Raw genomic sequence first — 26,920 nt, 5'->3', positions numbered from 1 at the left:
GACTGTGTGCCAAGGGGATTAGGAGAAAGTAGATGAGCAAACATTCAAACGGGACAACAGTGAAGAATGAGAATAAGGCGGCGGTGAACAAAAGTAGCAATCAGGAGGAAAGCTCACAGTCAAAGGTGGCGCGTGTGAGAAAGTGCTCGCAAATTTTTGGGGGGTCAAACCACTGTTTTTGATAACAGAGCAATGGCAGAAGAGCCGCTCCTTGCGGTCATTACCTGGCAAATGACAGCCCGGTGTGGAGGCAATTTCCAGATAATCACCCGTGCTACAGGGCTAGACGCCGGTCCTTTTATTTTGCTGCTCCACTGTTGCACTCTGAAACCAAAAAGTCGGGCCCATTATTTCTCGCCTCCATCCCATCGAAAGATTCAATTCCCCAAGCAGTCTTTTTGTACTTCAACAAAGATGAGCCGTTTGCCTCAAGACTGTGGCCAGAATCGACTCCGCTAGGGAATACGTACGCGTTGCTTCTCGGGACCGCTACGGAATCTGGAGGAGAGCCGGCTTCCCTACGCATCTTGCCCAAGAAAAGTCAAAGTCGGACCTTTCTTGTCAAGCAAACGGCGTAGCGTCAGCATTAGCATTTGGTGAGCGGCCGACGTGCTTTAGCCGCCTCGCCGGCCCCTGTCCCTGTCCCTGCCCCCCCCCCCCCCCCAACGTTTGTGTTGACTTGCTCTGCGGCAACAGTTTCGCTTTGCTTTCCATCTCCTCGTTCCACTTGCGCTCGCTCTTTCCGAGCCACTGGCTCGGGCCTTTAATCGTCGCTGACACCTGTCCCCGAGAGCCATAATGTTCCCCATCCATCAGCGGGGGAACGACTGCCCGTACGGCTCCCAATTGCCGAACCCTCCCCTTTCCCCGCCGCGTGGGCAAAACGCTCAGACGACGCCAGTCGAGCTTGGGACGCGCCTGGCGAAGAAGCGATGGAGCAATATTGAGCGAGACCTACCGAGAGCAAGGCCGGACCGATGGCCAACTCGCGTTTGAGAGCGTGACAACGCTTTCTAACCACCTTGATGCAGATTATTCCGACAAGGAAGACAAAAACCAAAGTACAGGCCATCCATTTTCATCCCTTCTTACGAGACAAAAGTTTTGCACAATTCCCTGCAAAATACTGACATGGACCTCGATGATGGCGGCGGGCGATGGGAGAGCAGCACTTCCTCGTCCTCTTCCCTCCCGCCCTCAGCATCAGCGGAGGCATCGCTAACGTGCGCTTGCTGACTGGCAAACGTTTTGTTACAACTACGTCGTCTGTTCCCTTTGGCCCCGGCCGGCGCCTTCCGGGCAGCCCCCACCTCCTCCGCCCAAGCGGCGCACTCTGCCCCGTCTCGGCGTATAAAGGCGGAGCCCGTGCTGAAGTCGATGTACGGGAATGGTGTGCAGCTCGCACGGACTCGAGCCTTCCGCAGGTCGCCCTGAAGCTGAAGCGGCCCGTTTGGAGAGGGATACCTCGGAGGGGGTGCTCGAGCATGTGCCGCGCACTTGCCCATTTCGTTGTTGTTTCTTTTGTCACGTGTGGAATTTGCTCCTGGTGGATGGCCCCGTTTCAAATTTGGTTTCCATCAAGAACGAATAGAAGATTTTTTTTTTTTTTTTTTTTTTTTTTGGACCGAGGTTTGAACAGGAATTGGCGATGACTCAGATGGTACCGGCGTGGTACCGAGCTTCTCCAGCACCTCAACGCTCACCGCTGTCTGTCAACGCCTGTCAAAGTCCTGACGTTTTGGGGCTCATCCAAGACAGTGACGAGTTTGCGTATCGACGGGAAGCGGAGACGCTGGAGCGCGACCTGGAGCACAGCGCGCCAAAGACTTTACAGATGATGGTGGACAGCTGCCCCTCACGCTCTCCAGCTGCCTTGCGTCAACCGTAGAGACCTTTCCGAGTTCCGAGGAATTACAGTCGCCGAAGTGGGATGTACTTCCTGCGGCTTCTGTCGCGAGAGCTGCTGCGACAGTTCCACGCAGCGGCGACTGTGTACCTCCGTCGCAGTCCGGTTCGGGGAAAATGCAAACTGCTGAAAGGATTTCGGGACTTTCTTCGTGCCACGACAAAGACAAGAGCACTCAAAGTCGTCTCGGAGCCTCTGCGCCTCCCTTCGGCTTGGCGCTCCCGAACAACTCCAACGAAAACTAGCAGACGTTCCAACAGCTGTTCACTTGCGAAACAGCTGGTTTTTTGTTTTTTTTTTGTTTTTTTATTTACGTATACTTTTCTCGTCGTTACAATCTAACGCCGGTCGCCTTTTGTAGCCCACTGAGCGTTCTCGGAAGGCTTTTCTGTCTCAGACGCCGGAGAGAATTTCCCTGCGTGTTTCTGACATACTCGGCAAAGTAAAGATGATTCTGATTCTGACGCAGGTGCACCCGATTTCAAGCTGAAGCACCACCTTGACGTGAAGCACACAACCCAACTCACTGACGTGTACATTTTGATGGCGCCGCTGCTCACGAATATTTTTGTAATGTCGCAGTAAATGTTGAGGAAAAAAACGCTCGCGAGCGCGTTGCAAGGTGCGTGGCTTGTTAGTAAGATGAAACTTTCACTTTGGAATTTTGAGAGGTTTTAAATGTCTTTCTGCTGCCACCGTTGGATCTCATTGAATTGCTGATGCTGCAAAGTGCACTGCAATTATCCCCCCCCCCACGTTACACAATTTCAACCGGCCCCACTCGATGCCGCAAATGCACCCAAAGTGGTGTTTTACTCCCAGGCAGAGACACCTGCGCTTTGCTCACATTTCCAAATGGATTATTAAAGCCGCGCAAGACACGAGCATTAAGGCGAGAGCGGCGGGCGGCGGGATGTCGGATCCGCCCGGGCGGGGCTGAACCTTTCGTGCTCCGGCTCTCCAAAGTCCTCATATCCACTTTGGAGACCTGAGGCGCTTTCAATCGAAATCGCATTTCGCAGTTGCCCGGCGCACGTGTCGCGTGTCGTTCTTTCAAGTGCTGACAGAAGAGGGGAGATAAATGGATCGTAAAAAATTGAAATTAATTGCGTTACAAGTCGAGATGTGTTTACTGCTTGTTGGATATTTTCCGTTTGCTTTTTTTTCCCCGACACAAATCCTTTGCTCAACAAACCGCCTGATTGTGAACGCGGGGTTCCTCAGGGAAGAGCTTAACGAGGAACAAGCTCATTAACGCGCCACCAAAAGGGATTTTGCGAATTGCCTCGGTGCCCTTTGGCTTTCGATAGTCCACCCTCGGATGAAGGACGCGGCTGGGGCGTATCGATTTCCTCCGCATCCTCTTCTCTCGGCGGACAAAGACGGGACGTCGGCAGGAACGGGAAGTCCCCAAAAAAATGGATTTCCACCAACTTGCTATACATGGCATAACCGGATTCGAGTCTACAAACCTTTTGAATAATCAAAGAGTTCAAACGCAAAAGCCGTCAAGCGCCTTTTCGACAAAACTAGTCAACCCTACTCGGAGCGACAAAAGAGAGCGGAATGCATAGCGTTGTCGTACTTGATCAAAACGGGCCCTTCAAAGTAAAGCCACCCAACTAAAGGCGGACAGCTCGTCAGCCTCACACTCAGGCCAGTCTTATTTCTGCGTAGGAGTGCCAATGTGCGAGGATGAGCGGTGAATTGTCTGTCTTTGTGTTGCTGCACCATTGGAGTTCAATTATTTGCTCAAAGGGTTGAACATACTCGGACGCTTTGGAGTTGTTGTGGGACTCGTCGGAAGGAATGGACGAGAAGAAGAAGCGAAATGCAGCAAAAGGAGCAGGGGGCTGAAGGACATTGGGGGGGGGGGGGGGGCCTAAATGGCTCCCGTGGGCCCGAGTGGCGGAGAAATGCTTTGCTCACCTGGAGCAAAACCGCCGCCTCCTTTCGCATTCCGGTGAAAATCATATTCAAATGTATTTTAACAGGCGCACTGCAGCACACCGCATATCTGTGACCCTTCAGTTGTCGGGATGCTCAACTCGCCCGGATGTTTCTTTGCATGGACTGTAATACTACAGTACGCGCAGGAAATACTCGAGCGGACTTTTTCTCAGGCCTTCCGTGCACACCCCGACACGGCAAAACCGTCTGCGGCGATGAGCCCGCTCACCTCAGTTTGAGCACCGAGTCGAGTACGCTACTGAGGCAACGCGCCCGGGGGGGTTGGGGGGGGGGGGTCCATGTCGTCAAAGCGACGGGGCGCTCGGAAACGGCTTTATCGGCCAAGCGCGGAGCAAGGCCCGCCCGAGGGATTTGCCTCCGGCAGTCGGGCCATCGTTGCGACTTTGCAATCCCGACCACGGCCGATGCTTCGTTCAAGCCGTCGCGTCACCAGCCTGACCGGAACGTAATGAAGACGGTCCATCAGTCCGTCCTGTGCTTTATTTGAGCGCTCCTTCACGCGCTGGTGTTTGCGGCTGAAGGGAAACTCGAAGACGTGTGTGTTTATGACCCTGCTGAAGCTGAAACCCGTGACGAATGCGCACGAATGTTGTGAAAAGAAGAAGAAAAAAAAACAAGCAAATGGGTTTTCTCTCTAGCTTTTCTAGTCCAAAAGTCAAATTAACGAAAGAGAATGCTGGGAAATGGTGCAATGCGGGGAGCCCACGCCGGGCCCGCCATCATCATTACGACACTTTTAGTCTTGAAAACAAACCACTTAGGGAGGACACCAAAAGCACTCGGCGTGTCTGTTTCTGATGTTGTCTGCCGCGCTCGCAAACGTGTGTGTAAACAGAGGCACCGGCGACTATTTGCGCACAAAAGCCCCCCACCCACCCCAGGAAAAAAACAACAAATAGAAGCTGAGGCCGCAAACACAGCGACGGTATAACCGCGCTTCAATGTGTCAAGCGCGAACGCCGGGAATTGATCTCATGGGGCATTTCGAACGCGTCACGACGAGCTCAATTCCTGCACTTTTTCGGACAAATTGTGCTTAGGAGCATAATCAGCAAAAGAGACAGTACGGCCTCTGTGGCGCACAATTTAGGGGGAGGGAGGGGGCCGTGGGGCCGTGGGGGCTGGATGATTGCAAGAGACAGATGCTGAAATCCCCCCGGCGCAAGCCTTGCGGAGGCGAGAAATCGTGGCCAAAATGAGTCGGCTTGAACGCTCGTGAGGCAAGGCAGCTCGCGCGAGACGCCACCCCGCCTGAGGAATAACGTCCAATTTGAGACAGAGTGGGAGGGTGGCCGGCTGTCCGCCCTTTCTCGTGACCCCCACGGCCGTGGCGCAGTCCGTCCTGCGGCTTGAACTTCGCTAAAGCAACAAAAGCTAAAGAGGAAGTCAGCAGGAATTTGCGGTATTTCTTCACAAAAGCCACCGTCATTTTATCACCTCTCTTTGTTTTGTTTTTTTTCTTTAACCAGCTGTCAAATTGACCAGGAAACACACAGTAGCCACTTAGCTGAATGCTAACGCCGTTGAGTTTGTGTCGATTGTCACCGTTGTAGTAGCAACGAATATTGGAACACAAACAATGTGTAATAATACCAACAAAAAAAAAAAAAAAAAAATGAGTCTTATACAGTAATAGTAGAAGTTTGCGTCTGCGTGACTTTATTCTACTGCCACACGGCGATGTCGCTCCTACTGCCCCCCCCCAACTGCTGCACTTTGGCTAAAATAATCTCGTCCCCGGGTCAAAGCGTCAACGGAATTGGACCGACGGCTCCCGCGGCGCCCTGCTGAAGTCAAGTGCGTCTTGCCGTTTGTTCTGGACTTTTGCGGACTGCGGGGTTTCTGGCTCCGCCCTTTCGGCTCCATGGCGCTGCAGTTCCATTAGACCGTACAGGGGGAGCTCTTTCGGGTCCCCTTGGCCCACCTTTACCTTGGATGCACTGATTGGCGAAGATTTTTGATTGGAAATAATCTGTTTGATCCTATTGTAACAACAACAACAAAATCCATCTTTGGAATTTAGCTCGATTGGTGGAAGTGGTTTAAAAAAAAAATGTTTGTCTCTCATAGAATTTGAGAAAACCGGGATTATTGTAGGCTGAATTGAAGAAGTGTAACGTTAACATTTTTCCTTTGTGAGTCATCAGCGTGAATCGCGGCTGGCTCGGAGTTGAGGGTTCCCGTTTCCTAGAAGGTAGCCCCACCCCCACCCCCACCCCCACCCCTTGGTGTCTGCAAACGACAAGCAGGCAAAAGATGCTGTAATATTTCCAGCCGTGAGCTGATTTTGACACAAAGCGGAACTAAGATATTTCGCTCATCTCTCCGGCCGTCGGTGACTGCGTTTGCTCATTGGCACGTTTCCCGTGCGTGTGCGTGTGTGTGTGTGTGTGTGTGTGTGCTCTTTTCTGCAAGTCACCTATCTGTAGCACATTTTCCGCTTAACATGATAGAAAACGCCTTTAGCCATGAATAACACATTTATTCTCAACCTCGGGCAGAGTATTACATGATGATTTTCCTGCACTGGAATATGATATATATATAAATATATATAAATGGTAAAATTACCCTTCGGGAAGTTGGGATGTGGTATGAATTTAAGGACTCTGAAGAGATAGTGAAAAGGAGGAGGCTACAGAAGGGGAAGGGAGGGGGCTGGTTGGGGGGGGGGAGGGGAGAGAAGAAGCTGCAGCAGTCAGTCGTGATTTGTGTTCCCTCCAGAATTGTGCTCGCCCGGAGAGAGAGGAGGAGCCAATGTGTGCGCTAGTTCTTGCCTTCTTGTTTATGTGTGTCACGCTAATGGCGTGTTGATTGCCCAGCAGCGAGCAGGCTCGCAGCGTGCGACCGCAGCTCCAAAACCGGGACCCACTTCGGGTCCGATAACAACGCGGCTCTCGACGACGGGATCCAAGGCAAACGAGAGCCCCGCCGGTGTCGCTTTTAGGCTCGGAGCGGAGTTAACAAAGTGGATGTTAAGAAGAAGAAGAAGAAGACGCCGCTCGCTCCCCTCGGTGAAGCCGGCTCCTGTTGCCAGGCAACAAGGTTGCCAGGGAGCATCAAGTTTCAATGAAAAGTCAAAGCACAATAGCACAAGCGCTACCTTTTCTTCACGTCGTCGCTCAGAAAGAAACAAGCGGTTCACCTTTGTTGTTGGCCATTCTTTTTTTTTTATGATGATGATTATTTGTGTCTTTTTCCCGTCAGAGGACACCCGACCCACGGTCTCGACCGAGCTTTTGGCTCAAGAGCGGCTCGCCCGTCTTGAGTGGTCCTGCGCAGATTGTAGAAATGCGCGCAGTCGCTCCAGTTTCAAGTCACTTGCGTGGCCATTTTTCCGTCGAGTCGCGTTCGCTTCCGATCGGGCCCTCTTTGGAATTTGTTATTCTGATCCGGCGCCGTCGCGACCTGCATTTTCGGGCCTCGCAGACTGAAGTTCAGAGGACAAAGTCGGCGTCATGAAAACGTTTGGAGGCGGCGGGTTCAATTCAAAGAGGGAATCAGCTGAGAATTTCCTCGCACGTGCCTCCCAGCAGCTCCCCCCGCCTCCTCGCTTCATTACCGACGCCGGCGCGCACTTAACAAGTGGAAAAAGCCGACGTGGAGAACGGAGACTCCCGCCAAAGCTCGTGGCCCGCTCGACTATCAGTGCGCGGCAGCTGAGGAAGCAGAACGTACGGACGGCTGTCATAAAAAGGGCGCAAAAGGCCGCCGCCGCCTTGAGACAACTGCGGTATCAATTGTCTTAATTGACAAGGACAACACGTAGCAGCGTTTTTGGTCTTTTTTTTGTTGTTGTTGTTGTTGCTAAAGTGCGACTCGTCACGAGCGAAAATTGCTTCCAACATCTCGATTGGCATCCCAATCCCGCAAAGCAGCCGGAGGAATTTGTTTTGCTAATGGCGGAGTCTCCCGGGAGGGTCGGCGATTCAAGCTGACGTTCCTCTCGCTCAAATCTGCATCTCTTGTCTGCACTCCAACGGTATTTATTCCTCCTCCCTAGGCCCGACAGATGGGAGTGTTGGGGAATAAAAGCGTCAGTATTTACGATATTATTTACTAGCCCTGGTGTTTGCCCCCCAAGCAGGAGAATTGGCACCTCCTCCTCCTCCTCCTCCTTCTACTCAGTTTCCCATTGAGGATTTATGTCGGACAGCTATCCCGTCCGAGACATTTATGAGGTCGATCAAAGGTGCGAGTGGCGCAATCCGTCACGGCGCTCTCATAAAAGCGCATTGAACGCCGAACGCCGATCATTTCATTGTGCGCTCCGATAACAATTTCCCACGGAATGGGCCACAGCGTCTGCTCAGTTGATTGGCCGATCGTCGGCGCCTTTCCATGTCAATTCTTCCCCGAGAGAGAACTCGAACGATCTGACCTCCTGAGTGCTTCCCAAAAATGGATCATCGGACATATTAAAAGCGACGATGGCTACAAAGGGAGAGACTTCAGCCGTGTTATATCAAGCGAGGCGCTAAAAAGATCTTAAATGGGGGTAAACATGGAGACGAATCGCCTCAAGAAGAAGGCCAAGTTGGCTCTGCACGACGTCCAACTGTGTGTGGTTTTTTTGCGTGTGTGTGTGTTGGGATCGTGGGGAGTTTCTTGGATCGGCTCAAGTTCTTGTTGATTCACACAGATCGAACACAAAGCTGTTGCTCACAAGTGTGAGCTTCTTGCTTGAAATAACTTGCGTGACCACACAATTGTGAGGACCCGGGGGTTCAATCCCGCCACCGCCTGTGCGTGGCTTTCCTCCCGGTGGGCACTCCCGGTTCCCAACATTAATTGGACGCTCTAAATGGCCCCTTGGTGAGATTGTGAGGGCGACTGTCGTCTGTGATTGGCTGGCGACCGGTTCAGGGTGTTCCCCGCCTTCTGCCCGAAGGCAGCCGGGATAGGATCCGGCGGTCCCGTGGCCCTCTTGAGGATAAGCGGGTCAGAAAACGGATGTTTGGATGGACGGACATTTTTGGAGACTGAGTTCCAGTTCTTGACAAAGACCTGCAACTGATTTTGGGGCGGTCTTGAATTGCTTCTGTGTATTAAATCTGTCATAATTATTTGAAGCCCCGTTATTTTCCGCGTCGTACGTATCCCGCACGGCCTTCCGTAGCCGTACTTGGCGAGAAATGGAATCTTTTCAACGGGTGGAGGTGGGAGTTGACAGCGGCAAATTATCGTGACTTTCTTCATGAGCTCGGATTGAGCGCCATTACGGCAAAAGTGAAGTCGAGCGCGTGTGCTCTGCAACCATGGCAACCGGCAGCTGGCAAAAAGACGGCTCACCTGAGCCGCTGGCAGAATAACGTTTTTTCCGTACGCGCAGATTGTAAAATGACAGAAGAAGGGAAGGAGTCGGGCTGTCGCCCGGCCTGGGCGGTTTCAGGGTGGCCAATCATCCAATTATCTGCATGAAACAGGTGGCACCTCATTGGAAAGCTCATTAAAATGGCGCTTTGCCGCGACTGCCGGTGAAATCGCATTTGCCGCTCGCGCTCCTCAAATTCTTCAAATAGAGTCGGCCTCGGCGGAGGAGAGGCTTCCCCGACACTGAATAATTGGGTGCTCGCGTCTCACCCAGTCGCCCGCCGCAGAATCCTTGCCGGACCGCCTCAATGGACCGAGCGCAACAATCCCATCTGTTCTGCCGCTCTCTTTTAATGGCCGTCTTCTCTTCAAGCTGATAAAATGGCACTGCCCCCGCCGCTCATTTATGACGTGTGAAAGTTCAACGGCATTTTATGGACAGAAGGTAGTACCTGAAACAAAAGCTTTTTGCTTCTTGGCAGGTTTTTTTTTTTTTTTTTTTTTTTTTTGGGGGGGGGGGGGGATTCTATTTTCCTGGTGTGAACGATGGATAAAAGCAAAGGTCAAGTTCGAGCTTTATCTCGTCAGGGGCGATAAGTCCCGATAGCCGCGCGGTGCAGTGCGACACCGACATCGCTGCGGCTAAGGATTGATGGAATCGAGCGGCAAAAAAAAAAAAAAAAAAATCAGAAATAGTTTCTGGGCCCTCCCAGCATCGGAATGACAAAATCAACGGAATTTCCTCGAGTATAAACATCATCAGCGACTCCCACGAGGCAGGACCCGGGCAGCGCTTTCACCCCCGTCTCGTAATTCTCTGCGACAGCAGCGAGCGGGGGCGCCGTCGCCGCCCGTCACAACCGCTCTGCGCCAAAGTAGATTCTCGCCAGATAAGAATCCGCAGCGTTGTGATTTGCAAACGAACGAGTTGCCCTTATAGAGTCGATGAAGAAAGGCACGTTTCGGTTTGGGGCGGGGCCAAGCCTCTCGAGCCACGTAAGAGCTGCCTCGGAAAACTTCCAGATCGGTTCAAATCGAAAAGCTCTTGAAACGGCGAAAAAAAAGAAAATGGGCTCACTCCTACCTCCGGGCACCACTGTAGCGTTTCTTCTTTGGTGACACCGGTTGCGCCGGACTCTTTCCCGTCAAGGGTGGGGTCGTTTTACATTTTCCCTTCCTGGTTCGCATCTCTTTAGCTCCTAGCTTTGAAATTCCATCAACTTGTGGCATGAAAAACACGCGCTGTCTTGGGATAAGGGATTCGAGGTCGCAACCAAGAGGAGAAAAATAGATCAATACTTTCATTTTCCAGCCAAGAGATATGTTCAGCGGCTAAAACGGGAGCGACGGGTAAAGATGACATGCGGAATAGCAAGCAGCCGTCGGCGGTAGCGGCACTTATGTATCAAGCACGAGATCCATCTTTCTCCAGACCTAAAGAGGAATTCTCGTCTACGCAAACAAGCGAAGAAGGGGGTGCGCCGAAAGGTTATTCGAGGACAGCTCCATCCGGCCAGCCGGCTAATCGCGGACTAGGCGCCTCCTGACCATTGGAACCTCTGCGGCGCGGCGCTTTTACCCGCGCAGTGTAGCCGGCGTTCCTCCTCAATGTCACCTACAAAGTCTCGGGGAGCCTCCAATTCTCTTATTCGCCGGAGCTTATGAGCACTAATGAAGGAAGCGCGCGGAGGAAATTAGCTCCGTCGCAGGAAATGGGAAATTGGGGACAGATTTATGGGAGTGCCGTCAAAGAGCGGCATCGGCGGGGCACGTTTGCTACGTCGTAGCTCTCGAGCGGAGTTGATGCCAGTCCGTCGTCCCGCCGTCCGACTTGCTGTGAGCGACTCGCGTCGCGCTGACGGCCTTTTAGTGGATTTGAATACCCTCCTGCGGGCGGCGGCAATTTTGAACAAAGTGACGTGATGCTTATAATTGGCTGCCCTCTGCAATGAATCAGATCACACGACCGGCGCTGGGAGTGCTCCAGCCATTAGCCATCATCCCCGGTCCACAGATCAGGGATGACGCAAATGAAGATGTTCCGCTCGGCACCGAGACGCTGAAAGATGGACGTAAGAGTCGAGTACCGTTCGACCCCGCTGGCTCCTGTCCGGCACCTCGATGGGATCTTTGGCCCCATGAGCAACTGACCTCAAATTAGGGCCTGCGTGCGTCTCTTTGTCCATGTGTGGCTCTCATCCCGTGAATTGACTTCTTTGGCCCAGCGGCGGCTTGTTTGGAACGGGGGGTGTTGCCTCCGGCAGCCGCAAAAACTTATGCACGTTGGTTACAAAACAAATCAGCAATTTGAAATGCAACCAAAAAAAACACACACAAGGTGTTGTTTATCGGGGGGAAATTTGACCTTTTGGGCGTCGTGCTTCGGAAGAGCGGCGGGGGCCGTGTTTCGGGCCGTCAAATGGGTTCCGAAAAGAGTGGCCGTTTCACCTGGTTTTCGCGGGTCCCGCCTCCCCAAATGCGCCGCTATCGTACATCCACCGCAGTCCTCACGCCGTTGGGAACGTTTCAACAATTGCGGCCGCCTAATTGACCGGCCCATTAATGGACCTTTAAAATCCGCGGCTTGATAGATGACACGAAATGGAGCTGCGAGGCGGTGCCGGGCCAACTGGAAATAGATTCCGAGCTGGGGACAGGACGCAGTAACGAGCCCCGCGGCCGCAATGTGTCAGCCGCGGCCGCGCCCCCGCCCCCCGCCCCCCGTTGCCGCTCGGAATGCGATCGGCTAATTGCGTGGCCGTCGTTAACGGCAAATGTCGGCGATGCGCCGCCCACCGCATTAGGTACGCGTGCGCAGCGACCGACGAGGAACCGCGTTTTGCGTGCGTGCGGTTGCGATCCGCCGTTCGTCCGTCCGGTTGAGCCAATGCGTCGGCGCAGAGGTGAAAGGTGACGCACGGAGGTCAGCGGACCACGGACGCCGCTCCTCTCCGAGCCTCTGAAAGCCAATCACGGTCCCGAGAAGCCTGAACGCTGAAAGCCATCTTCATTCGGTTCTCTCTCTCTCTCTCCTCTGACTCGGGGGCGGCGGTGGGGGCTGCTGGCCTTTAGAAAGGCAAACTTGTAATCTGATAATTAACAATCTGCTAAATTTCTCAAAAGGAAAACAGTCATGAGAAATGTCTGTGAGCGGGATGACCTTTTGCCGAGGCTGCGGCGGCAGGCGAGGCGACTCACTTAGAAGCATTTAATTAGCTCCGCTCACGGCATGCGAGTAGCGGCGGGGGGGGGGGGCAGATAGCAGCCCAGGGAGGTAGAGTAATCGCTGGAAGGTCTGCATTCAGTCACTCAAACTCCTCGCAGGAGAGAGGGACAAAATGGACGACGGCTGCGTTGTTAGCTTAGCATCCGTACCGAAAGGATTTGCGCGTTTGGACCCTACGAATCGAGGAAGATATGACCGATGATTGGAAAAAGTTAACAGCAAATGGATTTATGACAAAGGAATGTGCAATACGGACGTCCGGGTCTTATCTAGCCAAAGAAGAAGACAGAAGCTGCCCAGTAACACGAGGTTTTTTATATGTAATGGTCCATGCCCCCCCCCCCCCCCCCGCAGTCTGGTCCGGGGCCGGGACGGTAGCTTTCCGCTCTCTATCTGGTGTCGTTCGTCTCCACGGTAACCCCCGGGATAGGAGTATGGCGCCGGCCGGTTTTCTGCGTACAAAGATCGAGGACAACCACCGGCTCCAATTAGCAAATGGGCAACACTTTATCTGTTGATTAAATGCAAAAGGTCACATTGAAGCAAATTAAAAAAAAAAAAAGTGCAATATAAATAAAATAGTCTTCATGTCATACCGCACAGCGCTTGGACCAGTCACTTTGCGCAGTCCCGCAGATTTTTCAATTTCACACACTCGATCTGATTTTATCATCGGCGACTTAGCACTCGTTCGAAAGGTCCAGTGGATACATTTCAAGTGGAGCCAAAAAACAATTGCGGTAAACATCGTTAGCGCCTCCCTCAATTATCCGCTATTTTTTCCGTTTTTCGAGTGATTGACGCCTCACCCTCTCAACAATTCAGCACTCGGAGAAGCGGGAACGGGAGGGTTAATGGCGGCATTTGTATGCAAATACGTGTCGAAGTGTATCTGCCCTTGTGGGAAGGTTTAATGAAGGAAGTCGGCTCAGGCGCTAGGTGACATTCAGCGACGGCGCAAGCTCGCCTGCCGCACATTTGTGAATGTTAATTGCTTTTCGGCCGCCGCCCTCGCCACCCTTGACCGAGTCGCGCCAAACGAGCCCCGAAATGTTGTGCCGCTGTTGAATTTGGACCGGTCCCGTATTTTTTGGGGGGGATTTGGGACGCGGTCTCGGCGGTGCCTGTGAAATCTTCGCAGCTCCGTCCCGACGTTGCAGATGCTTTCTCGGAAGGTCTTGGGCAAAAAAATGGACAAAAGCGACGGTCACCGCTCCGCGGAGGTGGAAACGGTCCGAACGGGGGAGTCTTGCCGGTTCCCAGGTTAGCATAACCAATTGAGCCCAAAACTTAATCCACCCAAATATAACCTTTCCGTGCCTGAATGTCGGGACGAGGTGAGACGAATGGAGGAACGTCCGCGATTGGAGATCTTTTTCATTTCGGGGGAGCCGCTTTGAATCGAGCTAATCCGGCAAAGTGCGCAAATGAAAACCTTGTCGCGTCTGTCTGAGAAATCTCCAATGCTAATCAAATAAAACAGATATAGACCTCCTGATTCGGCTGCGGGAGGAAGGAAGTTTTCCCAAATCAAAGAGATATGGATTATGTTTGACTTTCATGCTCAGTCGGGTCCCCCCCCCCCCCCGCCCCCCCGATCCCTTCCCCACATCAGGATTTTAAGAACTCACACGGGAGATGCAGATAAGGGACACGTCGCGCTCCGTCTTTCTGCTTCCCACGATTGGCATTTGCGAATCAACGGGAACGCCGGGGCGGGAAGTCGGCGACAGCATCTGCCGGCCCCGCGATCGGCCCAAGGTGAAACCGTTGCGCGGTAACGCGTGGGGGGGGGGGGGGGGGTGTCGAACGCGTAGCGCGTTGGAATGGCCTTTGCTAAGTGGCCAACATTTGCTTTGTGGCTATTAGCGGTTACAACTGACACCCTGCGCGCTTTTATTGGGCTTTGCGGGTGCTCTCTCGGCCATACTCGAGTAAAAGCCGTATAAACGCTCACAAAAGACCATTGATTTTGTTTTTGTGCGCGCGTGCGCGCGATACATCAGTTTCATTAGCATGCCGCGCGGAGGGCAAATGCGCCCGTCCAAACGGCCTCCCGTGCAAAATAACAAACGCGCCGTAGTCAATATGGCGCGCTCCATGATGTGCAATCATCGGCGCTGATGCGAGACTCTCGTAAACCGAGCGGTTGCGGGTGGGGGGGGGGGGGGGCGCGACAACACGCTTTACAACGCCACCAGTTCCGCAAAGAAGCACATTTTAGGAATTTTGTTGTGTTTTCTGGAAAACACGGGAAAGAAATCACCCAAAAATTCAGTCCGCTGATCTGAATCAACCTTTGCGGGTTAGCGTCAACTGGATGACCGAGAATCTCTGCGGACTTCAAGGAGCCGAACAATTTGGGGCGCAATACGTGCGTTTGACTACTTTTCGACCGGCATTTTGTCTTCTTCTGCCTTTCAAGCGTTTTCCTCGGGCTGCGCGCGATGAGGTCGGCGGCACGCCTGAATGTCGACTCAGCTTGGCGACGCGGAACAGAACCAAAAAGCATGTTCTGTCTTCAAACCCCCCCCCCCTTCAAAAAAAACCCCACATTTCAGTTGGAAAGCGACGTCAAACTGTGTTTCTGGGCTACTTTGGAGCAATAATTACAGTTTTCATGAAGGTTCGAAGAAGCCCACTAGAATGTCACCCCCCCCCCAACCCCACCCAAGTGTTCAGCGCTTGTTCGCAATTCAAAGTTTAGACCTTGGAAGGGGTTGTCCTACCGTGCCGTGGAAGGCTCAGGCAAGTGACCGCACCCCGTTTGTCGCAGTTTTGTTTCGAGGAACGCGAGGGAGGTTTTTATTTATTCGTCGTCGTCGGCCTCCCGAAAGCTCTGTCGAACATTTTGTCGCGCTCCCTGAGGGAGGCGCCGTTGCTCCGAAGCAATTCTAAAAGCGAGGCTGCCGGCGCAGGGAAGCGCCCGGTAAAAGACGCGACAGACCTGGGCTCCGTTCCCACCGCCCTGTTCGTCAAAAGCAAACTCATTCCAACTCTTTTCCATAATGAATTAACCTATAACCTTTACAGCTCACTTTGGGGGCAAATGAGCGTGGAAGTAAAAAAAAAAAAAAAAATGATATAACATGCTTGCATAAGTGCACACACCCGTCTATTAATGGGGACGTGTTCCAAATTCCGACACACCTGGCAGCATTTAAAGTCCCTCTGATGAACCTCACGTAAATTAAGGTGGGCGCATAAGTGCAATTCATAGATTAATGTCCTTGAAATATCAAAATGGTCGGTTGTTTTTAATCTACATGTGAATGAAGAATTTTGTCTTTGGCACGAGGATCACTCGAGGGTCTATGTGTGCACGTGCCCGATGCCCACCATTTTTCTTAACCTTACGAAGATTAAGATGGGAGCATACGTGCAATTCATAGATTAATGTCCTTGAAATATCAAAATGGTCCTTTTTTGGGGGGGTTGTTTTTTGTGAATGAAGAAAAAGCACAGCCCTTTTGTCTTTGGCTCGAACACCACTCGGGGGTCGATGTGTGCACGAGCCCGACGCCCACCATTTTTTTTTTTTTTTTTTTTTCTTCCACGCTCCACTTTGGTCAACTACTTGAGAAGCCCGGCATGATGCGAGGTTATGCTTCCATAAAGCCACAATTTCTGTAGGGAATAAATGCATTTAATAAAGGTATCTTTTAGCAGCCTTTCGGACTTGTTCTCATAAAACCCCCTGAAAGAGATTGGTGAGTAATCCTGTCTGATGGGCTTGTAAAAATCCCAACGTCCTCCTCCGACCACAATGACACACGATGCATCGAACGCCGGAGTGGCTTTCGCCCCCCCCCCCCCGTGGTTGTTGTGAGGCGAGGTCCACGCCGCGCACACTCAGACGCGCTTCCATTTTTCTTTTCTCCACCTGCCACTCACCACGTGATTATGTTTGATCGGGGAAGAGGGAAAAGGGACCTTTTAGATAACTGCCGAGCGTGCCCGCTTTGAAATGGAGCCATTATGAGGCGCCTATTAGTTCCGCCGCTGTTCTGTTGCCGCCGCCGCCGCCGTCAAGGTGGGTTTATGCTAATGAAGACCAAAGTCTTCTTTCGGCTCGAAGAAATGCAGACCGTGTCGCAAAAACTGACCAAAACCCGAAAAAGACGCCAGTCGACGCGGACGGCGCTTTCTGTCGAGACGCTACGCAAGTCAGGTTTGGAATACAGTCGACCGAGACACGAAGGTCATCTGGGACCCTGGGGGGGGGGGGGGGGACGAGGGGGCTGCCATCTTATGGAAAATCAGTGTGAATGTGATCCATGCGGCACGCGTTTGTGTTTGATTGCGTGTTGTTTTCATCGGCTCCGTGACGAGATTGCAGCCGCGGCTCGTCATTGCCACCAAGCGGCGAGGCCGAGTCCTGACCTCCCTTCGGCTGGCGTGCGGGAAATGTGGCGTTCGCGTGGGGCTGAGTGCCGAAATACCGCCTCTCCGTCTGCTGGGGGGGGGGCAAAGAAGATCCTTGCTGCAGGCTTTGCTTTCGTGGCGGGTGAAAAGTTCTCAGTGAGAAGCTGCTCATTAACCGGCATTTTGCTCTTTTTTTTTTTTTTTTTTTTTTTTGCGGATCGATACCACTTTGCAGGCTGTGAAGCGCTGAACGGGAGCCGTCAATCCGCCGTCTGCTCTGTTGGGGGCGTGGCCTCACGCTGACAAGCGCCGAAAAGAAGATCCCATCAATCTGAGGACGAGGCGAGAGGCAACTCCGCGACTTGCGCTATGCCCCCCGCCGAGGTGATGTCGCATCTTTTGGGCACTTGGGCACGAACCCTTGACAAACAAGCCGACTGACTTGGTTCCGCACATGCGTACGCTCCTTGAAATATTGTTTGGCAAAATGGCAGCTAAGGAAGGGATATTTGAAAACCAGCAAAACCACTCACGGCAATATATTCTTTATCCTCTGTCGGGAGCGACGACCGTTCCAGTCATTTGCCGCCGCTTTCCGCATTATACTGCCTCCAGGTGGCCAAAAGAAGGAACGGCGCCGCGCCCATTGAACTGAAGCCGCAGCATTCTTTGCATTGGATTGAATTGTTAAATGTGCTCAGAAAATGGACAATCGGGAGTCGAGCGCCGTCAAGAAGTGGCTTCTGAATGAATGGCCGCTATTTATGGGCGTTATACGAGCGGACGACCAAACTGGGGGAGCCTCTCCTGAGTCCGTGCGGACACCAAATCAGTCAAAGAAGTGGGCCAGGCAGCGCCAATCCATATCCCGCCACGGACTATTTCCACGAGATGAAACCCCCTGCAATGTCTTTATTTATTTATTTTTTTTTATTCATCTGGATAAAGATAGAAGAAAGAAAAAGTCGCTTGTTCATCAAGGCAGCTGCAACTTTTCAAGCGATTCTCACGAGAGACGCAAAACAAAAAAACATGACAAGTCATTTTTCGAGTGCGCGGAAGGTGGGCCAGAAATGGGTCACGTTGGCCGGCGGCAGCGGATGACGTCCTCGCCTGCTGAGACTTCCAAAACGTTGCCTGCAAACTTGAACATTGGCTCGTTCAGACTTTGATCAAAGATGGAGGGAAACCATGTTCATTTCCAGGGAGGGTAGCCGTGTTAATTCAGCTCAAATCAAGTTTCTCCTTTGAAATATGGCATCAATCACCTTCTTTTTGTTCCATATTTACTTTCAGTCAAAGGAAAAGTTCTTGGGAAATCATAATAACAGAGAGTATGTGAGCAGGCCGATTGTTGAATCTGCGTCTTTGTTTGCCCCCCCCCCCGTTACCTTGTTGGACCCGAACGAGGCTGACCTGTTATAGGTGAACGTCAAATACGGCCTCTTCCACCGCCTCTAAATCCTCCTCGGGGATGACTGGCAAGAACAAAGAAGACACAGCAGAAAACGTGAGCTTGCCACGCGTCTTCTATCAAATTGGGAGGAAAAAGGCAATGAGTTGCGCGGCTTTTGTCTGTTTATCTTGTCACTTTTGTTGCCGGGGCCCGGCGGCGCCGCTTAACCCGCCGACATGAAAGCCTCCAGCTGCCGGATGCCAGAGGCGGCGCAACGCTCTGGCTGGCGTCAGATGTGAAAACAAACAAAACGTGGCGTCTGCGAGTCGGCGGCACCGCTGCGTTGGGCCAAGTGCATTTCCATTGCAAATGAATGGCCATTGTTTTTGGGAGCGTATCTTGCGACGGCACCGTTACGCCGAGAGGAAGACTGAAGCGCTGTGGGTGGCGGCAGACGAATGAATTGCGCTCAAGCCTTCTTTGCGGGTGACGGCTCCGCCGGGGACTTTAATTCAAAACGCTCTCGCCGCCCCGAAAGCATTTGCTGGCGATGACGTCTTGTCGTGGTTTGTGACTTGGCGAGCTTCGGGGTCAGTCGTTCGCAAACTGCCGTGACTGTCATTCGGTCCGCCCGGAGGTCGGGAGGAGTCAAATTTTGCCGACATCGGGGGCAATCCAAGCATCTCTAAAAAATTGTCGCTTTTCAAGACAAGTAACGTTAAGCCGTCAATATTTTGCGTCGTCAACTTTTGATCGGTCCTCCGTCCATTATCTGAGCCGCTCATCCTCACGAGCGTCACGGGAGGGCAAAAAGGGGCATCCTCAACCGGTCCCGCGCCAATCGCAGGGCACATAGAGACAAACGACCGTTCACTCGCACAATTTAAGTCTCCAATGAATGAATGTTGTTTTTGTTTTGTTTTGTGGGGGGGGGGGGGGGGGTGTTTGAGGAAAACCACGCAGGCACAGGGGAGGACATGCAAACTCCCCACAGCCGGGGCCAAGATTTGAATCCCGGTCCTCAGAACTGTCTGGACACAAAGCTCTAGCCAGTTCCTTCGCAGTGCCGCCATTGATTGGTCGATAATTGGTAAAAATCCCAAGACCCACGTGGGAACTGATTGATATTGAATTTCAGCTTTCCATTTGGCAGTCTCAAGTCTTAACTCTCGAGTTTCAAGAAAGTGACAAGCTCCCGTGGGCACAACCGCCGTCACGGAAACTTTCGCATTTGACGTGGTATGGTCTTGGTATTAAGGTCTGCAAGAGAGGCTCCATCAAGAACCGGCACAGGAAGGGCAGTTTGGAAAGGACGTAGTGGACTCTACGGTTCTAGTTTTGGTCTTAGTCTTACCGGTGTTGTGGAGGTTAGGCGGAGTGTTAGCAGGTGGCGGGAAGCTGTAGGATCTGGCCTGGAGAGCGGGCGGAGTCTGGTGGCTGATGCTCTTGGTTCTCTTCCGGCACTCGACCGCCAGACGACTCCGGCAGGCCTTGTGGCAGTTGACCCCGCAGACTGAGCCCACAGTCGGAGACAGAAGGCGGCAGGGAGGATCGGTGTGCCGAAGGAGGAGTGGGGTGGGGTGGAGAGAAGAGGCTCAGACGGAGTGAAGTTGTCGCTAAACGCGAGCGATTCATGCTAATGTGTCCTTGTGCATGGTACTGTAGAAGTGCAGCTTTGACTGCAGTCCTGAAAACTACGGTTAATGGCCAGGGCGGCTTCTCGGATTAATTCCATCTTGTCCCATTGATGCGCTGCTACAACAAGGCAACGTGTGTGGCTCTCTTTGTGTAGATTTGTCATGCTTAGCGCTTGGTTTTTGAGCCGAAACTAAACCCAATCTTACCTTTACACTTGTAGCCCTGCTTGTAGAAGCCCCATATCTTCAAAGAAAACAGACAAATGTTAGTTTGGACCCTCTTGTCACACAGACAGCATTTGTGATTGACTGCCCTGACCCCTTTTCGATACATATACATATTTGGAGTTTGGGCTTAGCGAGCTAGCGAAAGCCACCTCGCAATTGCACCGGATAACCACTGGTGCGAACGAACGCGCTGAAGCCGTGATGGTGGGCCCCGTTTCAGCCACAAACCACCCAAAAAAAAAAAAAAAAAAAACCCGAATGAGCGATAAATAGGTCTGCACAGCAGGGATGGAACAGTTTGTGGCCACAATTTTTTGGTAGTGCTATCAACGGAGCAAAGCGCCAAGCTCGAACGGAGATCAGAGCCCAGCGGGACGGTCGGAGGACGGAAACGCGCCACGTTGAGAGGGAGGTGTCGGCCCGCGCCACGGAGGGGGACGTTGACATGAAAGCCAGATCACACGTGGGCCCCGCGACATCTGACAAGGTAGAAAATATCCTGACCTCTTCACGCTCTTTGACAAGGCCCACAAACGCACGCCGCGGGCGACAAAGTGAGCAGGGTGAGCGGCGCCTACGCCGGCTGACCTTTCGGGTTTGTCCGCACACCGTCACCCAATACAATTCGGAACGTTCCGACTAAAATTGCATTTTCAAACCGACTCTTTTGGCGTGAATGTCGTCTATCGTTTCCTCCCAGAGACAGCAATGACGAGACATTTGGTTGCCGCGCTTCCTGAACCGTTTGTTGCCTTGTGCCGACAGATAAGATGTTCTCCTCATTCTCTCGTTTTAGTGGAACTGCCCTGCCACATGGATCAAAAGTGAAAGTGGTTCCAGACTGCGTGACGTGGACAAGGACGTTTAGGCGTTTAGCATCTTTTGAGCGGAAGGAAAGCGGGCGGATGATATGTAACCGGAGGCCTTATTTGGTCCTGCCTCTGTTTTGACAACCGCAGGAGTCCCCCTCTGTCTTCGGCCTGCTAAATGGCGACTGCGCCCTTCGCTAACGCAACAATCTCGCCGCGTCAAAGGCCGCACGCACGCACGCGCACGCCGCAATGATGGTCCGTTCCCAGGTTGCGGCTGAGGATTCGAATGATTGGTCCCGGGCTGACGTGGCAGCTTCGTCGCAGTTTGACTAAAATCAACCTTTTCCAAATCGAGAACAATGCAGTCAAAAGCACGGAAGCTGACAAAAGAGGGGGGAGGGGGGGGGGGAGTCACGATGTCTCACAAATCCGGCGCAGTGCTCGCAGAAGGTGGGCTTGACGTAGGTGGCCTCGGCGAAGGTGTGGAGAAAACCCATTTTGCAGTTGAGAAGCGAGCTGGCCCTCATGAAGTAGTCGATCATCTCCTCTCGGCTGATTTTGCCGTCTCTGCGGAGGGGGGTAGACGGACGCAGGTCGGATTACGGCGCCTCAGTTGCGGTCGGTCTGTGGCCGGGGGCCACATGAATGTCCCTCACTGGTTCTTGTCCAGTTCTCCAAACTTGTTGAGGTATGGAAAGTTGTTCCTGATGGCCTCAAACTCATCCCTGGATATGTGGCCGTCGCCATCGGTGTCAAAGTTCTTGAAGACGGACTGTGTGACGCAAGAGGTCGGGAGGAGGCCATTAACCACGCAAAGAAGATGCCGAACAGAAGTGATCCATGAGTTTTGCTTACCTCCACCATCTTCTCAATGTGCTTCCTGATGATCGTCGGGTCAGCGTTGGGCTTCACCGACACGGCCCACTCGGAAATCACGGTGGACTTGGGGTCAGGAGCTGGAGCGGGGCTGGATTTCTGCAACGAACGCAAGCATCAATGTCACTTTTCCACTTTAGAGGAAGCAGGCTCCTTTTTCACACCGGTGCTTACTGCTGACTTGCGAGGTTCCCTCTGCAAAGACATCTGGTAGATCTCTTCCTCTGTGTGATACTGGTCCAGAGATACCTGCGGACAGCATCAAGAGGCGCATCTCTGCTCATTTACTGGCTCCATTCGGCATCTCCGGCACCCACCGTCAAGAGGTTCAGCAGATCTGCGTTGGCGTCCACGTTGGGCGGCGTGTTCTGTATCAGCGCCAGCTCCTGAAGGATGATGTAGAGTTGCTGGGTTTTGGCCAGGTTGACTCGCGTCTTCTCCTTGTCGGCCCAGTCCGGCAGCGCCACGTGCACGGCGATCAGATCCTTCAGGTGCACGCCCAGGATGGGAAAGCGGAAGCCGAAGCTTTCCGAGAAGCGCTTGCGGTACTGGCTGTAGTTACCGCACGACGTTACCAGTTCAGTGAGACTGTTAAAAACCTGAAAAGGGATGGATGGAGAATGGAAGGTACAAAAGAAAGCCCCTCCCACATCTGGGTTCGGGTAAAAGCTAGCCAACAAATGTCTGGAGGATTCAGCGGGACCCACCTTGGTGGTTTCGGCACTGATCTGTGCCTGCGTGTCTTTGAGGCGTGAGATGGAGCTGTTGCTGAGCCCGCCCACCACCGCCATCAGCGTGTTGAAGTTCTGCAGCTGCAGAAGTTTCTGTTGAGAAGTCAGAGCGAAATGTGGCTTCTTCTTCTTCCCCCCCCCCCCCAATGATAGATGGGAAGGGGCGGCACGGCGGAGCAGCCGTAAAGCGTCGGCCTCGCAGTTCTGAGGACCTGGGTTCCTCCCACATTTGAAAAACATGCAACATGCATGGGATGGGCTCCAGCACGCCCGCAACCCTTGCGACTATATGCGGCTAGAAAATGGACGGACAGATGCAAAGGACTCATTAGGAGGAGGCAGCACGATGTCCACAAAAAGTTGCCCTGAATGGGCGCTGCGAACGCCCCTCGGCGGGGACCCGCGATGCCCTTCAGCCTGCGTGGAGTACCGCCACGCAATCAATGGCGTCGCAGCTGTGTGGGAGGACCGCCCGAGGGGACGTCAACTGATTCAGGTCACTCGTTTGCAATCGGCTGCTAGAGCAGAGTGGAAGTAGCCCGGTGTTTTGTGCGCCCAAAAGAGAGGATCCCTTTTAGGGAGCGTGAATGAGGGAACTCCTTCCCCGAGCAAACGAATTGCGGTGTCGTGCGCCCTTCACGCGCAAACCCAATAATCGCACACCGGAAGAAGCGGAGAGAAACGTTGAAATGAAAGCAACAACGCCAACAGCAGGCGCTCCACCCAACGTGGTCCGCCATTCGAACCGGAAGGCAATCGGAGCCAACGCTGTTGCGGAAAATCAGGCGGCCCGACGAGATGCCCGGCCTGACGCGAGCAGCGGTCGCATCAGCTGGAGGAACATCAACGAGAGCCGAGTTCAGCACGCAAAACGAAAGGATGGCTCTGCACCGAAAGGATGAGGAAGTCCCACCGTACGAGGAGCAGGAAAGCAGCAGCTGAGGTGGAAATTTCGGGATAGTGGCTGCACAGCAAAGGTGGGCGTATATACAAAAGCAGGACGGGTCACGAGATATCAGACATCAGTAAAAGAGCCAGAAACGGACCTGTGCGACGCTGATAAAGTGCGAGACGACCGAGGCTCTCTGAGGCGCCGTGGGCTTACTGAGCACCATGAGCTGGATCCACTGCGAGACGCTGTTGAAGAGTGTGATGAAGCGTTCCAGCACCGGGTTGTCCACCGTGCAGCCGTGCATCACAAAGCTGTGGTAGTCCTGAAACTGCAAAACGCCAGAACAGCGGAGATTCGGCTGCCTGAGGTTTGAGACTGAAACCTACCTCGTCGTACTGACCAAAATCTTGCAGAAAGATTTGTACTCCAAGTAGGTCAGGTGCTCGGCCAGTTCGCAGGAGTCAAGGTGGTCAAAGAGCAAGGACATTTTCCGCTTTTTGGAGGCGGATGGGACACTCTGAGTCACGTGACGCTTCCATTCATACGAGGGCCTAAGGGCAAGCGACAAGGATTTCGGGACCAAAAGACCAAAAGATGGGAAGCGTAAATCGCTGGGGTTGCGTCCCGTTCTACAAGAAATCCGACAGCCGGGCGGAGAACTTTGGCGGCTTACACGCTCTCGATGTCAATGAGCTGGCTCTGGCGCTCGTTGCCCTCTGTGCTCAGGAGGTCCTTGAAGTCCTTCATCTGCTCAGCCAGTTCCGGGTTCAGATTGAACTCCGCGGGGAACTCGGAGATCCAATACCTGCCGAGCAGAAATGTCAAAGTGACTTTTCCGAAGCTTGTGATCGGTGTGGGAGAAAGGCATTACTTTACGAGGTGACATATTCTGCTTCGACGCTCTGCCGTGCAGCCCCCCTCTCGAGATCTGAGCAAAAGGTCAAGGAGAAAAGCGTCCACCATTAAAAGGTCACGTTTTCGGAGACTGCACGCCGTTTGGGGAACGCGTTTGTCCGCCAGCCCCTCTTTTAGGTCTCTGTAGGTTCTGCCCACGTCCATGAAAATTGAAGGATACTTGCGCACCAACTTGGCAGCCATGTCGGTCGACGGGATGTACCAAGGATGCATCATGAGGACCATCCGCACCAGGGCGGGGTCCCCCAACTCGCCTGTTTCATCTAAAACAACAGCGCTTGTTCACATTTTTGCATATTCAGTCCAAACAAAAGTCCGGAAAGAAAAGGGGTTCAAAGGACAAACCAAAGGCTCGGATGCACGCCTCCACCAAGTCATCCACTGTGGCCGACTGCTCCCGGGTGCTGGGCTCCATGACGCCGTCCCGGCCTCGGTTCCTTTCTCACACTGGAGACAAAATAAGAGAGCTTAAATAGCTTCAGCGCATTCGCTCTCCCCCGACCTCATCAACACAAACTGACAGGCGCCAAGTCCCAAAGGCAGGAAACCGCAATCCGTTATCTGGCCGGTCCGACACGGCCGCGGCATCCCACGCGAGTCGGCGTGCGTGCACGGATGGCGCAAATCATCAGCGTCTCTTTGTGTTGGCAGCTCAGACCTTCACTTGAGAACTGTCTGCCCTTCTCACCATGACCCGGCGTAAGGGTCAGGGTTAGGGCTAGGAGGAGATGGACTGATGACGAAGAAGCCACACGTTCATTTTGAACGAGCTCCCTTTCCGCTCGCGGCATTTCATCAAATTTGCCCTCGGGCGTCTGCCGTGCGGTTGCCGGGTGACGGCCTGTCAAGCCCCTTCGATCCGGCAGATTAGCGAGAGCGGCGGGACGGGGAGTCCGGGGAGCTCGACGGGGGGCTGCGCGTGTGCGCCATCCGCGACACGGACGGAAAATGTCAGCCCGCCTCACCTTTTCGGCCTTTCCCCGAATCCGTTTGTAGCGGCCTCCCAAAGAGACAAATGACAAGCGAGCGATCGAAACCGATGACGCCGGTGTCCCGTGACGGGCTCGTTTCCTCGCGCCCGTGCTCACGCGCGGCGCTGTTGATTGGCCCCGATGCCCTCAAATTCAGATGCCGATCTTCTTGCAGGTGTCGGACGGCGACGACAAAAGGGAGGGCCTCCCGTACGCAAGAACTTGACTTGAGCCCACGGCGGAGGCCGGGAGGTGCTCCCGGCCCCTTTTGCTCGGAGAACTGCAGAAGAGCAACGAAACGGTTCCCGAGCCGTCCCGCGTGACGAAGGGGACGACAACGTGGCGTTACGTCGGGTCGCCCGCTTTTGTTTGCCACTTCCTGCTCGCATTTCCGTCCTTTGGCCAGATGGGCTCAGTTGTGCCGGAACAAACAGGAAAGGGTGCGCCTGCCTGCGTTGCCACATGAAGAAGGGATGCCACGCACAGGCTTGCGTTCTCACTTCCTCTTTCGATCACGCAACTTCCTTTGCGAAACTCTGACTGCCGCGGAGGTTGTTGCGTACGAGCCAAAATGAAACGTGCAGCTGCCGCACGAGTTGGGCGTTCAGCGTTCATTTGTGAAGTCATCCGCAAATTCCAGTTTTTTTTTTTCCCAGTTCTGGACCGCGGGTGGACGGCGCTCAGTCCCGTTTCCAATGTCCAATGCAACAGTTTTGCGTTTATTTTCATTCGTCGTGACAATTTGTCAGTTCTGCGTCACCCATCCCACCTGCGGACCAGCTCAAAGGTCAAAGGTCGTTTCAGCTCCAACTCGTTTTATCCACAGAGCTCAAATTGGCCGCACTCTCCTTCAATACTTTGGGGAATTTGTTCGACGCCTTCTCGACCCCTTTTTGTGAAGGGTGAGCGATGCCTCATCAAATAGCTCAACGGATTGATTTCTGGACTGGTACGATGAGATGGGCTCTGGTTTTGCCTCCAAAATTAAAAAGCCTTCCCCTGAGACCGCATCCCGGCCGCTGTTAAGACTTGCAGATTAGCGCCGAAATCCTGCCGCTCTGACTCCGAGAAACGGATTTTGGACTCGGACGGACGCAATCATCGGGCCTGGCGCTTGAACGGGTTCCAGATGCTCTCCGGAGGCTGTGAGAGAGGACAGGGAGCAAAATCCCCAACCAGTCGAGACCCTCGCGACCTGCTGAGCGACGCCAAGTCGCTGACGAAAGACTCCAAAAGCGACCCGGCTGCGAGCCGCCGGTGCCTATTCGGGTCACGACCGGGATCGGCTTTGTTTGATCGCAAAAAGCACACGAGGAATTTGTCGAGTACGACGACGACAGACAGACAGACGGACGGACGGACGGACGGACGGAGAATCCGTTTCGGACGTGAGGACGCCGCGATTAAAGAGTCACGGAGGAATCGAGCGCTGACGGACTTTGCGTCAAGTGTCGTCTCCGAGTCCCAGAAAGAATTTCTTACCTTTCCCTCCCTCCCGTGCTCTGCATATGCAGCTGGAACGAGGACACGACAAACGTGGACGTCAGCTGCCGCCCCCGGAAACAAAAAAACCAAAAAGTTCAAAGGCACTTCGAATGACAACCGATCAAAAGTCGCTGCGTCATTTGCTTTGCATTGGCCTCGGCGGACCTTCTTCCATTTTTGCTGTCCGAGCTGCAAA

At 53.3% G+C, this 26,920-nt stretch overlaps 2 protein-coding genes across 8 annotated transcripts in view; one reads left to right on the top strand and one right to left on the bottom strand.

Moving 5' to 3' along the window:
• The window catches only part of alpk1 (alpha-kinase 1), a 209,421-nt gene that overhangs the window by 177,658 nt on the left and 4,843 nt on the right, over window positions 1-26,920 (top strand). Inside the window, exon 1 of one of the 2 annotated variants that reach the window (XM_061809075.1) lies at window positions 16,981-17,165. The exons of the other annotated variant lie outside the window; for it this stretch is intronic. Within the exon in view, the coding sequence (XP_061665059.1) occupies window positions 17,151-17,165 (15 nt within the window). The 5' untranslated portion in view covers window positions 16,981-17,150. Of the gene's footprint in view, window positions 1-16,980; window positions 17,166-26,920 lie in introns of those variants that run through there. 2 annotated transcript variants of the gene reach the window in all.
• LOC133494862 (RAS guanyl-releasing protein 2-like) lies at window positions 17,675-26,889 on the bottom strand. 6 transcript variants are annotated; one of them, XM_061809089.1, is made up of 17 exons: window positions 24,790-25,714; window positions 24,614-24,715; window positions 24,429-24,531; window positions 24,225-24,281; window positions 24,027-24,158; window positions 23,754-23,904; window positions 23,508-23,681; window positions 22,438-22,554; window positions 22,048-22,329; window positions 21,905-21,979; window positions 21,710-21,829; window positions 21,511-21,626; window positions 21,280-21,421; window positions 20,022-20,058; window positions 19,532-19,690; window positions 18,198-18,259; window positions 17,675-17,925 (listed from the first exon to the last, which is right to left on the bottom strand). In XM_061809089.1, exons 2-16 carry the CDS (start codon window positions 24,681-24,683, stop codon window positions 18,201-18,203), a joined length of 1,794 nt encoding a protein of 597 aa, XP_061665073.1. In that variant the 5' UTR covers window positions 24,684-24,715; window positions 24,790-25,714; the 3' UTR covers window positions 17,675-17,925; window positions 18,198-18,200. The 6 variants fall into 6 exon arrangements, with proteins under 6 accessions (XP_061665073.1, XP_061665075.1, XP_061665077.1 ...); XM_061809091.1 differs by having other exon boundaries at window positions 25,234-25,714; XM_061809092.1 differs by lacking the exon at window positions 24,790-25,714 and adding an exon at window positions 26,722-26,889 and having other exon boundaries at window positions 17,713-17,925; window positions 22,438-22,542.

The sequence above is a fragment of the Syngnathoides biaculeatus genome, chromosome 21, assembly GCF_019802595.1.
Source record: "Syngnathoides biaculeatus isolate LvHL_M chromosome 21, ASM1980259v1, whole genome shotgun sequence".
Classification (NCBI taxonomy): Eukaryota; Metazoa; Chordata; class Actinopteri; order Syngnathiformes; family Syngnathidae; genus Syngnathoides; species Syngnathoides biaculeatus.
This window is presented reverse-complemented; position numbering and strand designations above follow the sequence as displayed.

Coding starts and splice junctions, on each gene's coding strand:
- LOC133494862 (XM_061809088.1), bottom strand. CDS start 24,683: ATGGAGCCCAGCACCCGGGAGCAGTCGGCCACAGTGGATGACTTGGTG. Junction 24,282..24,428: donor GCTGCCAAGTTGGTGCGCAA/GTATCCTTCAAT, acceptor CCTTTTGCTCAG/ATCTCGAGAGGGGGGCTGCA. Junction 23,905..24,026: donor CTCATTGACATCGAGAGCGT/GTAAGCCGCCAA, acceptor GCTTGCCCTTAG/GCCCTCGTATGAATGGAAGC.